The 16,525-nt window shown below is 51.6% G+C and overlaps 2 protein-coding genes across 2 annotated transcripts in view; one reads left to right on the top strand and one right to left on the bottom strand.

Moving 5' to 3' along the window:
* Positions 1 to 494: 494 nt before the first annotated feature.
* Positions 495 to 16,053, top strand: ORAI1 (ORAI calcium release-activated calcium modulator 1). Its single transcript, XM_039248953.1, has 2 exons — positions 495 to 1,058; positions 14,852 to 16,053. Exons 1-2 carry the CDS (start codon positions 741 to 743, stop codon positions 15,455 to 15,457), a joined length of 924 nt encoding a protein of 307 aa, XP_039104884.1. The 5' UTR covers positions 495 to 740; the 3' UTR covers positions 15,458 to 16,053.
* The window catches only part of MORN3 (MORN repeat containing 3), a 19,100-nt gene continuing 16,440 nt past the window's right edge, over positions 13,866 to 16,525 (bottom strand). Inside the window, exon 6 of the mRNA XM_039249127.1 lies at positions 13,866 to 14,056. The gene's annotated coding sequence lies outside the window, so the exon portion shown is untranslated. The remainder of the gene's footprint in view (positions 14,057 to 16,525) is intronic.

The raw sequence follows: 16,525 nt of genomic DNA, 5'->3' as shown, positions 1-16,525 counted from the left end.
GGGGATTTTGTCCATGTTGTTCACCACGCCCCCCTGAGCGACTAGAACAAGTTGGCACCAGGTAGGTGCTCAGTAAGTACAGACCGAATGAACTCTAGACCTCAGCCAGCTCTTTATCCTGCAGACCTTGAGCCACTTAGTTCCAAGGGGGACTGGGCCTCAGGAAGTGCCGAGAGGTGACCTCAGGTGGCCCGACCCAGGAGTCCGAGCTCTGGGCGAAGAGCCATCGGAGCAGCTGAGTTGGGAGGCGCGGGCAGCGAAAGCTTGACACGGCCCTGACGGCCTGGAGAGCTTCCAGAAAGAGGAGCTAGCGCAAGTAGCCCGCGCCAGAGACGGTGGGCGGTGCCGTCGGAGGGCAAGAGTCACATGACTCGCGCTGGTACCTCCCACCTCCTCGTGGGCGGGGTGTCAGGAATAGGCAGAGACCATGCTAATGAGCCAAGGTGGCGGCCAATCGCTGCGTGCGCCGAGGGTCCGGACCAAGATCCTGGACGCCCGCTAGCGCGCAGGCTCGCGTCCCGTCCGCCTCGGGCTTTTGCAAGCGGCGCGGCGGGCCTGCGAGTTGGGGGTGCAGCGGCTTCCTTAACCTGCCTCTCGGGCTTGGCGGCCGTCTGGGTCAGGCCCGGCCCGCGAGGGGGCCAGGCGGCGGCTGTCTCAGGCGGAGGCGGAGGTGCGGCGGAGGGTGGGGGCCGCTGCCTTCGCAGGCGCCCGGGCCGGCCCGCGCCTTTGCACGGTGCTACATGCATCCGGAGCCCGCCCCGCCCCCGAACAACAACAGCCCCGAGCTTCCCCTCAGCGGCGGCAGCACCACCAGCGGCAGCCGCCGGAGCCGCCGCCGCAGCGGGGACGGGGAGACCCCGGGGTCGTCGCCGCCGCCGCCGCCGCCGCCGCCGCCAGCCGCAGTCACCTACCCGGACTGGATCGGCCAGAGTTACTCCGAGGTGATGAGCCTCAACGAGCACTCGATGCAGGCGCTGTCCTGGCGCAAGCTCTACTTGAGCCGCGCCAAGCTCAAAGCTTCTAGCCGGACCTCTGCTCTGCTCTCCGGCTTCGCCATGGTGAGCTCGGGCCGCCCTGCCCTGCCCCCTCTCCTGTCCTGGTCGCTCCCTGCCCGCAGCCCCGACGGTGCCCACAGGGAGCAAGCTGGGCGGGCCGGGCGGGCAGGGGATGCGGGAAAAGGTCTGGGAGAACGGTCTCGCGGACGCTGGGGGCGGGGGAGGGATCCAGAGGAGGTGCTGGACGTGAGGAGAGATGGGCGACAAGTGACACCTGATGTGGGAGATTGGGCGTCCTAGAAATTGTCCGGGGTTGGGGGGCTCCAGTGCCTTCAGAGAGGCAAGTTTGATGCAACAAGTAGGGAGAAAGCAGGATCTTAGAAGTACATCTGTAAGAAGACGGTCCCACATATGTTCACGGGGAAAGGAAGGACATAAAGGGTGTGATCTCCTTGGGAGCAGGTGTCCGGAGGTGGAGGGCGACCCCCGAGCTGTCTCTCCTGTGACCCCACACTAGAGGCCAAAAGGTATTGGCCACGTCCTTTTATCACCTAATGGAGGGGATTTCCTGACAAACTTTCTCCCACTGCGTTTTCCGAGAGCCCCAGCCTGGGGTTCTGACAGCCACTCTCCACCCTCAGTCTCCTCTTCAGAAACTTGGCACTGAGTCACTGGGTGTGGGGGAGGACATACCCCCCTTGAATGGGCTTTCAGCTGTCTGGGGGTCAGGCGTGGGCTCCCCTCCCTGTGCCAGGCTGGGCTGCAGTGAGAAGCCGCTGAGAGGTGGTGTAGGTGAGGCTGCAGGTTGGGCCAGGAAGGGGCCCTGAGGATGCCCTCAGGCCTGGAGTCTCCCAGGGCAGGGCCTCCAGAACAATTCATGATTATCACTGTGTGAGATCAACCTGTGCAAGTGGGGTCTGCCCCCCACCCCCACCCCCATCCCTAGCCCAGAGCACTCCTGCCTCCCCAGTGAGTGAGCTATGCTCTTGGCCTTGAGGGAGGGAGTGGCGGCACCCTTGTGTTTTCTTGGGAGTGTGTCCGGTACTCTCCCTGTGTTCTACAAACAAGTGGACCGACACGGTGGAGCCTGAACTTTTTAGAAGCCCTGAGCCAGCCCAGAGCACACTGGGCCTCTGGAAAAGCCAGGTGACTGAGTGGGGGAGCGCCCTCCTTAGGCCTGCCACTTGCTGGCTGTGTGGCCTGAGACACATTTCTCTCTGGATCTTGGTTTCTGAATCAGTAAATGAAGGCTGCTACTTAGAAGTAGCTCTGACTTTAAGAATTAGGGGCGCCTGGGTGGCTCAGTCAGTTGGGCATCCAACTTCGGCTCAGGTCATGATCTCATGGTTCCTGAGTTCCAGCCCTTTGTGGGGCTCTGTGCTGACAGCCCGGAGCCTGGAGCCTGCTTCGGGTTCTGTGTCTCCCTCTGTCTCTGCCCCTCTCCGCTTGGGCTCTGTCTCTGTCTCTCTCTCTCTCAAAAATGAATAAACATTAAAAAATTAAAAAAAAAAAAGAATTGAGGAAGCCCTTGAGAGGGGACGAGAGAATCTGTGTGTTTGTGTGAGGGAGTGGCACCCTAGTGTTTAGTTTAGGTCATATGATGGAATTCTGTTCTCTCATTCCCAAATCCTTAGAGACCAGTCTGCTCCTTTTGCCTGAAGATTCTATCAGACTGGCTGACATTTACCAGCCACTCACCCTGTACTAGGCATCCTGTAGGTTCCCTAAACTTCCACACTAATTCCTCAACTACCTTTTGAGGTGGTTTTGCCATGGAACTTTCCCAAGACCATACAGTTCGTCTGCTAGAACAGGATTTGAACCTGAGTCTGCTGGCATCTAGAACTGTTTTGGGCACTTCTGCCTTTTGTGGTATGTGGAGTTCTGACCAATGTCCAGCCAGGAACATGTTCGACCAGGACTCCTAGGAAAAGGGAAATAGAGCAGGAAAATTTCTTTTAAGCAAAATTAAAATGTTACAATTTTGGGGCAGGGAGTGACACCAGTAGCTTCTCACAGCTGTGCTCTGGATTTAAGATGGTGGCATACCTGTTCCCCTTTTTCTTCGGGTCATAAATTCAAAACTGCCCAGCTCCTTTCCCACTCTGGGAGAACTAAGGATCTGATGGGTAGCACTTTCCTGCCCTCTGGAGTCCTGTGAATCCTGGAGAAGCCAGCCTTCTAACCAGATGGCACCTTCCTCTTCCTCCTGCTAGGAACGGTTCAGGAAGTTAGGAAGCAGGGGCAGCCAGCGGCATTGGGTGGGCCTTGGCTCATCCAGACTGTGTCTTGGGGACCTGTATTTCCTTGGTCAGGGGGTGCCTGGCTGGCTTACCTGGAAGAGCGTGCTACTCTTGATCTCGGGGTTGTGAGTTCGAGCCTCATGTTAGGTGTAGAGATTACTTAATTGAAAAAATTAAAGCAAAAAAAAGAAAGAAAGAAAGCTTTATATTTTCCCTGGTCAGGGTGGAGAAGGCTTCCTGGCTCCACAGATGAACTCCCCAAAGTTCTTCTGACAGGGAGGGGTGAGCCCCATCACAGCCTGCGTTCTGGGGAAAGCAGTTATAGGGGGGTAACTGCCTTTGCTGTGAGTCTGTAAATCTATGGGAGAAATGGAGTTGGGTTGGACAGACAGATCCAAGAGGCAGGCAGCTCTACCTGTGCCCCACCCCCCACTATAGACACTCAGCCTTGTGAGTGAGCCTCTGAGAGGAAGGGGTGCCACGCAGCTCAGCACCATGGAAACGGAGTGAACGAGTTTCCTGGACTACTCTCCCTTGGCCCGTGAGTCAGCACAACCAACTTCCTACCCCCAGAGGGCTTCCTTCCTAGAGACATGGAAAACCACAGGCACCGATGTGACCTCCGATCTCCAAGGGTAGAAGAGTTGGCAAAGCTACCAGGCCCACCTGCTCAGAAGGTGAGATTGAGGGAGGGTCTCCTAAGAGCCTGGAGGGGATTGAGAGACTCCCCCCTTGTGGGCAGAAGGGCCTGGCCAGGTGCCCTGATGTGCTGGGGAGATAGGCTGCGGGATCTCACATTAGCAGCTTATATTCTTTGAACCCAGTTTACTTGTGTGGACAAACGGGGCACGTATCCTGCTCTGCCATGAACTTGCAGGAGGATTCTTTAGGGGTCCTGATTGGCCTACCAGAGGGTGAGGAATTTTCAGGATCTGATCCTACACACCGTAGCTGGACCCTCTCTAGTTTTCAAACAAGAATCCCACTTTTGACAGCATTTCTAGAAACAACAGGCCTTTGCTAGGCTTGGCATGGAGATCCCCTGAAACCAGGGTCCCTGGATATATAGCACATGATCAGCATCCTGCAGGAGCTGCTGGAGACAAGGGTCCCCTCATAGGCTATGACTCAGGTCATCTGTGCCTCAGTTTACCTGAGTGAGAGGTAGCCCCCTCAGCCTGACCCTCTGACCTGCGGGACCAGAGCGAGCACATGGGCAATCTTGGTCTGCTGGGGAGGGCAGGCTGTAATGTTAGCCTAAGCAAGAGATAATTGGGAAGGTCAGCCTGCTGCCGTAAACAAAATGCTTTCCACGACCTGGGATCAATTATTTTTGGATTATCTGCCTCCTCAAGTTCTCTGCCCGCCAGCACCCTTTTGTTCCCAGGTCCCAGAGCAGGCTGAGAAGTTGCTTGGAATGTCTGTAAAAATGAGTTGGAAAGAAGGCATGAAATCGTAAGACATTGAGCCTCTGGGATATGTTCAGAGTTCAGGGGGCATAGAGATGAGTAAGAAATTACTATTACTAATCATAGGGCTAATTACTAATAGTAATCATTGCTTTTGTGGATTGGGCTCTTGCAGTAGGCCAGGCGTTAGTGCTAAGTGTTTTACGTGTACCATCTCTTGTGATCTTCACACAATCTGGTGAGGGTACATGCCCGTCCCAGGCGAATGACTTGCCTGAGATTACTTGGCTGGTACGCCACAGAGCCCTGTGCCCCTGGTGTGGCCCCGTTGCTATAGAGGAACATCGGAGTGCTAGGACAGAGCTCGAGGCCCGAGTATGGCAGAGCAAAGAAAGAACAAGGACTCTGGAGCCAGACAACTTGGGTTTAAATCCTGACTCTACCACCTACAACTGTGAGGTCCTGGGGAAGTCACTTAATGTCTCTGGGCCTTTGCTTCCTTACCTGTAAAATGAGGATAACAGCAGTACCTGCCTCATAGGGTTAGTGTGAGCGTTCCTTGAGTTAGTTCATTGCACTTAGAATGTACCTGGCCCAGATTTTCAGGAATCTTGCTCACCTTTGTTCCCATGGGACCGCTTTTATAAGGTTTAACTGATTTTTTTTTAAGTAATCTCTATACCCAACGTGAGGCTCAAACTTACAACCCCACCAAGAGTTGAATGCTCTACCCACTGAGCCAGCCAGGCGCCCCAGGGATGAACTGATTCATAAGAATGTGATTCCAGAGGTGGTAGATTCAGAGCTTGGGGAAGAACCCTCCTATCAGAGAAAATGTTGGGAATGAAGTCACAAAATGAGAAATGTAGGGTCTCAGGGAGAGGCAGCAGGGCGGGTGTGACTGGAGTGGAGGGTGTGTAGGGAGTGGTTGAGAAAGGTGAATCTAGTCTGGTAAGGTGTTACAGGGCTTTGGCTGTTTCTCGGAAACCTGAATTCTTGTGTAGGCAGTGGGGAGGCATTAGGTTTTGGATGGGAGGAGTTATGTGATGAATTCTAGAATAATCTTGATGATGTTACTACTATTTACTGACCACCAGGTATGACTCTGGACGCTTTTCTTTCATTCTTATTTTGTCCTCAGATCAACTCTTTTTTTTTTTAAGTTTGTTTATTTATTTATAGTTTATTTTTGAGAGAGAGAGAGAGGAGCGCGCGCGTGTGCGCATGAGTGGGGGAGGAGCAGAGAGAGAGGGAGACACAAAATCTGAAACAGGCTCCAGGCTCTGAGCTGTCAGCATAGAGCCTGACAGGGGGCTCGAAACCACGAACCGTGAGATCATGACCTGAGCCGAAGTAGGACGCTTAACCAACTGAGCGCCCCCCACCCTGCGCAAAGCCCCTAATGTTTATTTATTTTTGAGAGAGAGAGACAGCACGAACAGGGAGGGACAGAGAGAAAGGGAGATACCGAATCTGAAGCAGGCTCCAGGCTCTGAGCTGTCTGCACAGAGCCCAACGTGGGGCCTGAACGCACAAACCGTGAGATCATGACCTGAGCCAAAGTCGGATGCCTACCCAACTTTATTTATTTTTGAGACAGAGGGTTGGGGGAGAGAGAGAGAAAGAAAGAGCTCAAGCAGGGGAGGGGCAGAGAGAGAATGCCTAACTCTCAGAGCTGGGCTCTAACTCCCTAGGCATGAGCCATGAGATCACGACCAGAGCCGAAATCAAGAGTCAGATGCTTAACCTGACTGAGCCACCCAGGCGCCCCTCCTCAGATCAACTCTTTTTTTTTAATTTTTTAATGTTTTATTTATTTCTAGGAGAGAGAGACAGCGTGAGCAGGGGAGGGTCAGAGAGAGAGGGAGTCACAGACTGAAACAGGCTCCAGGCTCTGAGCTGGCAGTCAGCACAGAGCCCGATGCGGGGCTCGAACCCACAAACCGAGAGATCATGACCCAAGCGAAAGTCGGACGCTTAACCGACTAAGCCACCCAGGCGCCCCATGTTTTATTTATTTCTAGGAGAGAGAGACAGCGTGAGCAGGGGAGGGTCAGAGAGAGAGGGAGTCACAGACTGAAACAGGCTCCAGGCTCTGAGCTGGCAGTCAGCACAGAGCCCGATGCGGGGCTCGAACCCACTAACCGTGAGATCATGACCCAAGCGAAAGTCGGACGCTTAACCGACTAAGCCACCCAGGCGCCCCTCAGATCAACTCTTAAAGGTATTTCCTATAGATAGAAAATATCAGGCTCTAGGAGGTTAAGGTACCCAGCTAGTAGAAATCAGGGACTGGTAGGCCTGACTTGGAGCCATTTCTACTTAACTGCCCTCTGGCTGCTGTAGCTGGTTGATAGCTGGGCCTTTGAATCCTTCCAGATGTGGGGTTCTGCACTCCAAGCTGTTTATAAATGGAAATTTGTCGAATGCCCCAAGGGGAGGGCTCTTCCTGCCTCCCTGAGAAGCCTTTTGTGAAACTTCACAAGTGTCTGTGGTGCATTTCTGGAATTTTCAGCTGGGATTTGTGTTGAGTTCTGCTGGTTGTTGGGTCTGGGGCTGGTGAAGGAGAGAATTCTAGGGTTTCTTAAGATGGCACGATGGTAATCAATGTTTAGAGCCGGGGTGGGGTCCCTTGGAGAAGTAAAGCTGAGAAAAGTATAAGTAAAAGCCAGTAGGTTTCTCTCTAATGGGACTTCTGGGTAGCATTTTTTTGGTTTTGTTTTGTTTTGCTTTTAAGTACTCTCCACACCCAACATGGGGCTCAGCTCACAACCCCAAGATCAAGAGTCACATGCTCCAGGGACTGAGCTGGCCAGGTGCTCCCTGGGTAGACTTTAACATGCCCCCACAAGGGATGTCACAAACTGGCAGGACTATAGACTCTTTTCTTCAGAGGAGAATATTGTAGGACTGTGATTTGACAGCCAATCAACCTTTGATTTTTGAACATTGGTCTAACCCAGAAATCAGCCAACCTTTTCTATAAGGGGCCAGATAATAAATATTTTCTGCTTTACAGGCAACACAATCTTGATGGTAGACTACTCAGTCCTGCCATTTTAGCTCAAAAGCAGCCACAGATGATAGGCAAATGAATGGGTTTGGCTCTGTGCCAATAAAACTTTATTTACAAAAACTGCCATCTACAGGCCACGGTTTGGCAACCCCTGGTCTAAGCAGTAGTCTCCAAATGTTTGAGGGCAAACCCCTCTAAATAATGTTAGCACTAGCTTCAGTATTTGTATGCTTATACCTTAGATATGTTTTAGTATAATAGGTGTGTTATAAGCATACATAAAAAGACAAAATCAAAAAGTTGAAAGGAGGAACTAAACAATAAATGAATGTTATTGGAAGTTCTCATATCATCTTCCTGGTGGATCACCTATGCTTGCCATGAGATAGGTCAGAGACATGGGGCTGAAATACCCAAAGATTGGGTCTTACCTTCATTTCTTTTTTTTTTTTTTTTTTTAAGACATTGTAACTCTACATTGTAAATAATACAGGATTATGGTAAGTTTGTTTAAAAAACTTTTTTAAATGTTTCTTCATTTGTGATAGAGAGAGCCAGAGCATGAGCAGAGGAGAGGCAGAGAGAGAGGGAGACACAGAATCTGAAGCAGGCTCTGGGCTCCAAGCTGTCAGCACAGAGCCTGATGCAGTGCTCAAACCCATGGACCATGAGATCATGACCTGAGCCAAAGTCGGATGTCTAGCCGACTGAGCCACTCAGGCACCCCAATGTTTGTTTATTTTTGAGAGAGAGTGTGAGCAGAAGAGGGGCAGAGAGAGGGGTAGATACAGAATCCAAAGCTGGCTCCAAGGCTCTGAGCTGTCAGCACAGAGCCTGATGTGGGGCTCGAACTCATGAACTGTGAAGTCACGGCCTGAGCCAAAGTTGGACACTTAACCGACAGAGCCACCCAGGTGTCCCTGATTTATTTCTTCAACAGTGTTTTACTGTGGCCCCTAGAGGGAAGAGTAACTGTGCTGGATGCTGGGGAAAACAGAGGGAAATGAGATGATATTGGAAGAAACAAGTCATATAATTACGTCTTTAGGACATGTTTGATAAGTGCAGTGGTGGGAGAGCATGGATTGAAGGACACTTACAATCTGAAAATACTTACTTTGCCTAAATATTCAGTGCCTGCCATGCTCACTGGGGCAGAGATTTTCCTGTCCTGTTCCTTCACTTTCTCAGAGCACAAAGTCCTCCAGGCACATAGTAAGTAAGCTCTCGGGATGCATTTCGCACAAATGGGTAAATGGTCTTACCCTCACCTGAGAGACCACACAGAACAGAGGTGACTTGGAAGGTAAAACCCAAGGAAATTGGAATTAGTTAGGTAAAGAGAAAGCCTGGGGGCACTTACGTGGCTCAGTTGGTTAAGCTTTTGACTTTGGCTCAGGTCATGATCTCAGGGTTCATGAGTTTGAGCCCTGCGTCAGGCTCTGTGCTGACAGCTTATGGCCTGGAGCCTGCTTGGATTCAGTGTCTCCCTCTCTCTCTGCCCCCGCCCCCCATATAAATAAATATTTTTTAAAAATAAAAAAAAAAAAGACGAAAAAAAGAAAAAGCCCAGGCCTGTCCTTCGCCCAACCAGCAAGTTCAACAAATTTAGCTTATGACATATATTTAGTGAATCAACACCAGGTAGTTTTTTTGTTTTTTAATGAAATAAGAATGGAACGAAATAGCAGCATGCATTGGTTGTTGTAAGGATAGGCTATATTACCTTCCTTTAAGGAGAAGTATTATTTGGGGAAACTTTTGTGTCTGTTATAAATGTGTGTCTCTTTATGGAAACATTTGGAGTATTGGACTGAGGTGGTCAAAAGAGTTTGTAAACCACTAGACAAGGCCTCAATTCTCTCTTAATAGATGGTTTGCATTTGAGGTAGGGCCGGCAGGCTCAGACAGCTCTGGGTGACCCTGGGTGACTATTGTAGGCCGCAGCCACCCACCCTCCTTAAGGAGTGAACAGTGAAGCCTTGGCTTGGAGAAGGACAGTTGGCTCTCCCAACTGTGGGCCCTGGGGTCAGGCCAGGCGTGGGAGGACTGTCTCAGAAGGGCCTGGACTTCCAGTCACCAGGTGGCGGGGGTCTCCATGGAGCCCAGCAGGAGTGAGGAGAGGTGGTTGGCATTCGGGCGTAGCAGCCAGATGCCTGGCAGAGCCAGCCAAGCCCTACCCTGTGCAGAATCCCATGGCCTTCTTGGCTCACGCTTGACAGCAGTATCCTCATGTCTGCTGTGCGGGCCTGTGGACCTGTGTGAGGTGGCGATCTCCTCCTTCCTATCCCGCTAGGCCCCATGTGGCCAGGTTCAAGCAGGCCCTTGGCTGGCTGGGAGCTGTTTATTTTGGGTTGACAGGCCCAGCACTCTGGCTATATTTACCTTGTGAAGTTGCTTGCAATCTGATCTGATCTGATCTGATCTCTCTGGGGCTGAGCTGGGGCCCTGGGAGTCGCCTGCCAGATTCCACGAGGCCCCCTGACTTTCCTTCTGTGCTCTGTGGGGAGATTTCCCAAGCGGGAAGCGTTCTGGAAAAAACAGGGGCTTGTATTCCTATAAATGGTTTTCCTCAGGATCCATGACGGGTGTCATCCGTTCCTTCTCTCTGGACATTCTTCTTTCTGAAGCCCCAGAGCACTGACCTTGGCCATCCATACAGCCAGCCTGCAGGAATTGTAGGGGCTGGTGAGGGTGATGGGGTTTCTTCCAGAGCTTGGGAGCAGGGCTTTTTCTCTTCCTCAGGGTGCCCAGCATTTCAGGCTTTGCTGTCCAGCCTCTCCCCAGCTCAAGACCTCGGGGAGGGCTGGCTGGTTCTGCTGTCCCCAGGTCAGGTCCGTTCCGACAGCTGTGATTTCTGGTCCTGGATCCTGAGAGTGTGACAAATGGTGTGGAAAGAGTGGTCTCTGTCCTGCTGAGGCAGCCATCTGGACCCGTGTGGTTTGGGGCACACTTTCACCTTATGCCCTGGGTTTGGAATTTGGGTAGATGAGGCCCAGAGTGGGGATCTGACCCTGTCACCCACCCCGGCACGGGGGTTGGGGGCCGCAGAACCTTGGCTCATGGGGTCAGTTCTCTCCAGCCCGAGCTGAGGGTGTCCAGGGGCTATTTCTCTCTCTTTCTCCCCCCCCCCAACTTTTTGTTGTTAAAGTTCATTTATTTAACCAATCTCAACACCCAACATGGGGCTCAAACTCACAACCCCAGAATCAAGAGCCACATGCTCTACCCACGGAGCCAACCAGGCACCCTTGGGCTATTTCTCTTCTGCTTCAAGCCCCGTGTTTTTTTTTTTAACTAAAATGTATTGTGCACCTCCTGTGGTCGGGTCCTGGGTTAAATGCTTACATGTCAAGACCTTATTTAGCCTCTTCAGCAACTGTCTTGGTCCATCTGGGCCACTGTTCCGGAATAACAAACTGGGTGGCTTATAAACAACAGACATTTATTTCCTCACAGTTCTGGAGGCTGGACGTCCAAGATCAAGGTGTCGGCAGATTCCAAATCTGTGGAGGGGCTGGCTGCCTGACTCAAAACTTCTGTCTGCTCACTGTGCCCTCCCGTGGCAGGAGTGGCAATGGGCTCTCTGGGCTCTCTCGCTCTTTTTTTTCTTTTTCTTTTAGATAGTGTGAGCAGGGGAGAGCGGCAGAGGGGGAGAGAGAGAATCCCAAGCAGGCTCCATGCTTAGGAGCCCAACCTGGGGCTTGATCTTACCACTGTGAGATCATGACCTGAAGTGAAATCAGGAGACGCTGAACTGACTGAGCCACCCAGACACATACATCCCCCCCATTTTTTTTTTAAGTTTATATATTTATTTTGAGAGAAAGAGAGAAAGCAAGCAGGGGAGGGGCAGATAGAGGAGGAGAGAGAATCCCAAGCAGGCTCTGTGTGGCTCGATCTCAGGAAAAGTGCACCGAACCTTGGATCAGGTCGTGATCTCATGGTTTGTGGGTTTGGGCCCCGCATCGGGCTCTGTGCTTAACAGCAGAGCCTGGAGCCTGCTTCAGTCTGTGTCTCCCCCTCTCTCTCTACCTTTCCTCTACTCACGCTCTGTGTATGTGTCTCTTATTTCTCTCAAAAATAAATAAACATTAAAAAAGATTTTTTTTAAAAGAGTGGACACTTAACCCGCTGAGTCACCCAGGTGCCCCTGGGCTCTCTTTTGTAGGGACACTAATCCTGTTACGAGGACTCCACCCTCCTGACCTAATCATCTCCCTAAGGCCCCACCTCCTAGTACCATCCCACTGGGAATTAGGGTTTGAGGGTGTGAATTTAGAGGGAACACAAACATTCAGTCTGTAGTAGCATCCACGTGGGAAAGCGCTTCTATTGCCCCCTTTGCATGCGGGCTTTAGAGCCACAGGGACTTGAGTTCAGAGCTCCCACTTAGAAGCAGTCTGACCCCTGGAATAGCTGACCTCACCTCTCTGAGCCCATTTTTCCTCATTTGTAAAAGAATAATAATGATGTTGCTGATAATCATTTATACTTTGTTAAGCTTACCGTGTGCCAGCTTCTGTTCTGAGGGCTTTATATTCAGTAGCTCATTGAATCTCATAACAGTCATAAGAAGTGGGTCCCAGTATTATTGATGTGACACAGAAAGGTTGAAATACTTGTCCAAGGTCACCAGTTTTGTCAGTGGAGAAGCCAATTCATCCTTAACGGCGATAAAGAAGGGGAGATACCAGGTAAGGGAACAGGTTAGCTACCTGTATATGTCCCCCTGGAATATACCCCAGCGCTCAGCTCAGGGCCTGATGTACCTAATGGGTATGGACATTTCCAGTGAGTGAATAAATAGCCAGTGGGCTCCTGCTTATCCTTTCTCTGGTTTCAGGTTCCGGGGCAACAGGCCAAAAACAGGAAGAGGAAGTGCTGGGGGTGGGGAGGTGGTGGCAGAAGGCATGCATTGCTGGAGGGTTCCCTCCCCTTTCCAGTGTGGGCAGGCCTGGTGGCTGAGACCATGGGGCCCTGGGATGTGTCCCTTAACTCACTATGCCCTGATGGCCTGCCCTTACCCGTGTGTACTAAGAATTCTCAGGATTGGCACTAGGCCACCAGTGATCTTAAAAAACAGTTGAAATCCTGATGGCACTGCCCCAGATTTATAGGAGCTTGAAACATTTTGTAAACTCCTGGGCTGAACAGTTCATACCGGCTGTGGCAGCTCTGGGGCAAAAAAGTCTATGAATCTCGTTGAAATTGTTACGTATACCTGGATGTTCTAAGGAGGGTGTCCATTATCTTCACCAGATTCTCAAGGTGTCAGACCCCACATCAGCTTTCGCCTGTGACCTTAATCTCACCACGTTCCCTCCTTTTACAGACCAGAGGGGAGGGTTATGACCAAGGTCAAACAAGGAAGGTGGTTCTGGAGCCAGACTCAGGCCCCCCAGGTTGTCTGTGGTGTTCTTTCAGCCCAGGTGTACCCTTCCAGTAGAGGATAGAAGCCCCAGAGGATTCCATATAGAGACAGTGGGTTTGGGGATGATGTGTCTAAACTGAAAAATAATAATAAAGCCCATTTAGATTGAGTGTTTACTCTCTGCCAGGCACTAAGTATTTAACATGGGATTAACTCGGTCCTCACAACAATGCTCTGATTCATGTACCATTATTCCCATTTTACAGATAAGGAAACTGAGGAGCTTGCTAGAATCAGTGCTAAATAAAGGGCAGAGGAGTGAGGGTTCAGAGGCAGGCAGCCTGGCTCTACAGCCTGTGCTCCTGACCCCACACTGCCTTCCCTTGTCAAAGGAGGGGTCGTGAGAAATAGAGATATGAAAGCAAGCAGGGCCAGGCATATAGGCAGGAGAGCTAGTGAGGAAAGAGAGAGACCCCTTACCCAGGAGTAAGGAGGAGTCAGCATTAGCTTGTATGGGGCTAGTGGATATGTGGCAGCATTTGACCTCCCCCTCTCTGAGCAGACATTTTATGAAGGGTCACTCACTGTCCTTAATGGTATTGCCATTGGCGTTTGCTGCCCCAGTCCCTCCAGCCTGGCAAGCGGACCCTGGCATTCTGCCCACTGCCCGCTGTTCCGGGTCCAGATCTGATGAGCTGGCATCTTCACGTGGGGGCGATTTGCAAGGCCCAAGTGAGAAGCAGCAGGTGGCAGGCCCAGAACGTGCCCCTGGTGACCCTGGGTCCACAGGTCTCCAGGAACTGGGGAGCAGCTAGGGCGTCAGCCGTGGGGCCCAGAGCTGGGGCTAGGGCAGGAGGTGGCGTGGCCCCAGGGCTTGTCTACCACACTGCAGCAGCACCTGGCTCAGTCCCTTCTAGGAAGCTTCACCATTCCTCGTTGGTTGGTGCACCATTTCCTCAGAAAGGGTGTAGGCCTGACCTGGGAGGGCCTTCATCTCTAGCTCACCCCATGCCTTCTCCCTGGATCGGGGCATGAAGGAGAAGCTTGTGCTCGGGAACAGAATGTTAGGCCAACAGAGAGGGCGGCTGGTGGTTTGGTGGTTGCAGTTTTTTTTTAATGCAAACTGTATCATAGTAAAATATACATCAACCTTACCATCTTTTTTTTTTTTTTTTAAGTCTATTTTTTGAGAAACAGAGCATGAGTGGGGGAGGAACAGAGAGAACGGAAGTCACAGAATCCAAAACTCTCTGCGCTGATAGCAGAGAGCCAGATGTGGGGCTCGAACTCACCATGAGATCATGGCCTGAGCCAAAGTTAGACGCTTAACTGACTGAGCCACCCAGGTGCCCCTCAAACTTACCGTCTTAACCGTTTGTGGTTTGGCTTTTAATACCTGGCTGGGTGGTAGGAGCAGCAGATACTATTTGGGAGATGTTTACCACGTACCAGGGACTCTGATTTCATTGTTAAAATAAGCCTATGAACTACTGTGATATCTGTTTCACAAATAAAGAAGTTGAGGCTCAGAGAGGCTTAGTGGCTTTCCTAAGGACATATGGCCAGCAAGTAGTGGAACTGGGATTCACCTCCAGCCAGCCTGGGCTCTAAACCTGCTGTCTTCACTAATACTTTCTCAACCCTAAGTGAGGGAGTCCTATTATCCCCATTATATAGATAAGGAAACTGAGGCTTGGAGAGGCCACGTGTTTCCCAGGGTCCATGAGCTTGATGGGAGGGGAACCAGGATTTGAGTGTGGCTCTGTGGGCCATGAAGGTCCTGGCACTCAGCCCCCCTCTCCCCTGTCCCCTAGGTGGCGATGGTGGAGGTACAGCTAGATGCCGACCATGACTATCCGCCCGGGCTGCTCATCGCCTTCAGTGCCTGCACCACGGTGTTGGTGGCCGTCCACCTATTTGCACTCATGATCAGCACCTGCATCCTGCCCAACATCGAGGCGGTGAGCAACGTTCATAACCTCAACTCGGTCAAGGAGTCACCCCATGAGCGCATGCACCGCCACATCGAGCTGGCCTGGGCCTTCTCCACTGTCATCGGCACGCTGCTCTTCCTGGCTGAGGTGGTGCTGCTCTGCTGGGTCAAGTTCTTGCCCCTCAAGAAGCAGCCGGGGCAGCTGCGGCCCACCAGCAAGCCCCCGGCCAGCGATGAGGTCGCCAACGTCAGCAGCACTGGTGGCATCACCCCGGGCCAAGCCGCCGCCATCGCCTCCACCACCATCATGGTCCCCTTCGGCCTGGTCTTCATCGTCTTTGCCGTCCACTTCTACCGCTCACTGGTCAGCCATAAGACGGACCGACAGTTCCAGGAGCTCAACGAGCTGGCCGAGTTCGCCCGCTTGCAGGACCAGCTGGACCACAGAGGGGATCACCCCCTGACGCCCGGCAGCCACTATGCATGAGCCCTTCTGGGCCTGGGCACTTCAGTTTGGCCTTACGCCACTCCCCACCGCCTCGTCCTGCCCCAGCCTCAAGGACAGCCAGCTCTGGGGACTGGGCTGTTGTCCAGGGGGCAGAGAGTGGAGGGAAGCGGCTTTTTTTCTTTTTTTAAGAGAAATGACTGCACTTTGAAACTTTCCTCTAAGAGAATAAGCACTTCCTGTTCTTCCAGCTTCAGGTTTACCTCCTGTTAGGAGGCCACCGGTGGGAGCCAGAGTGGGGACAAACACTCCCTTTGTCCCTCCTCCTCCCCTGTGCCAGTGCCACTTGGATGCTTCGTCTTTTCTGTCTTGATCCCCCTCCCAGTTCAGTGTCAAATGTGTGTGTGTGTGCGTGTGTGTGCGCGCGTGTGTACACATAAATATACTCATAAGGGACACCTCTTGTGTCTGTCTTTGTTAGGTCTGGACGGCCTGGTATGAATTCTCTTGGTGCCCCAATCAGGTGAGCCTCTAAGTGAAAATTTTTGTTAACGTTTTATTTTGAAAATTTTCAAACCTACAGAAAAGTTGCGTGAATAGCAACTGAAATACATATACAGTCACTTCTTGTTGTTCATCATGGTTGTGTTCTATAAAGTCATCGTGGATGCTGAATTGGTGAATATTGAACCATTGCTCCTGTGGGGTTTAGGTTCCTGTGAGCCTCTGGTCACAGTATTTTGTCAGCTGTTCGGCAGGTTACCCTTGGTTTTCTGTGTTTCTGGGCTGTTTTTTTGTCTAAAGAGTTTTATTTTTAAATAATTTCTGTACCCAACATGGGGCTCGAACTCAAAACCCTGAGATCAGGAATTGCATGCTCCACGGACGGAGCCAGCAGGTGTCCCGCTGCCTTCTTTTTAAATAGTGAAATCACGGGCATGCCTAGCTGACTCCGTCCGTGAAGCATGCGGCTCTTGGCCTTGGGATTGTGCGTTCCAGCCCCACGTTGCCACAGAGCCTTCTTAAAAATTTTTTTTTAATTTTAATGATAAATAGTGAAATTGCCAACAAAAAGCACCAAATGTGAACAACATGGCACTAACTAGGCAA

The sequence above is a fragment of the Hyaena hyaena genome, unplaced genomic scaffold (assembly GCF_003009895.1).
Source record: "Hyaena hyaena isolate Hyena2069 unplaced genomic scaffold, ASM300989v1 scaffold_0, whole genome shotgun sequence".
Taxonomy (NCBI): domain Eukaryota; kingdom Metazoa; phylum Chordata; class Mammalia; order Carnivora; family Hyaenidae; genus Hyaena; species Hyaena hyaena.
The sequence above is the reverse complement of the archived record's forward strand: the minus strand, read 5'-3'. Positions and strand labels throughout refer to the sequence as shown.

What these genes read in the sequence shown, in the direction of transcription:
- ORAI1 (XM_039248953.1), top strand. Translation starts at nt 741, where the DNA reads ATGCATCCGGAGCCCGCCCCGCCCCCGAACAACAACAGCCCCGAGCTT. An exon ending in TGCTCTCCGGCTTCGCCATG is followed by an intron (nt 1,059 to 14,851) that starts GTGAGCTCGGGC and finishes CCTGTCCCCTAG; the next exon opens with GTGGCGATGGTGGAGGTACA.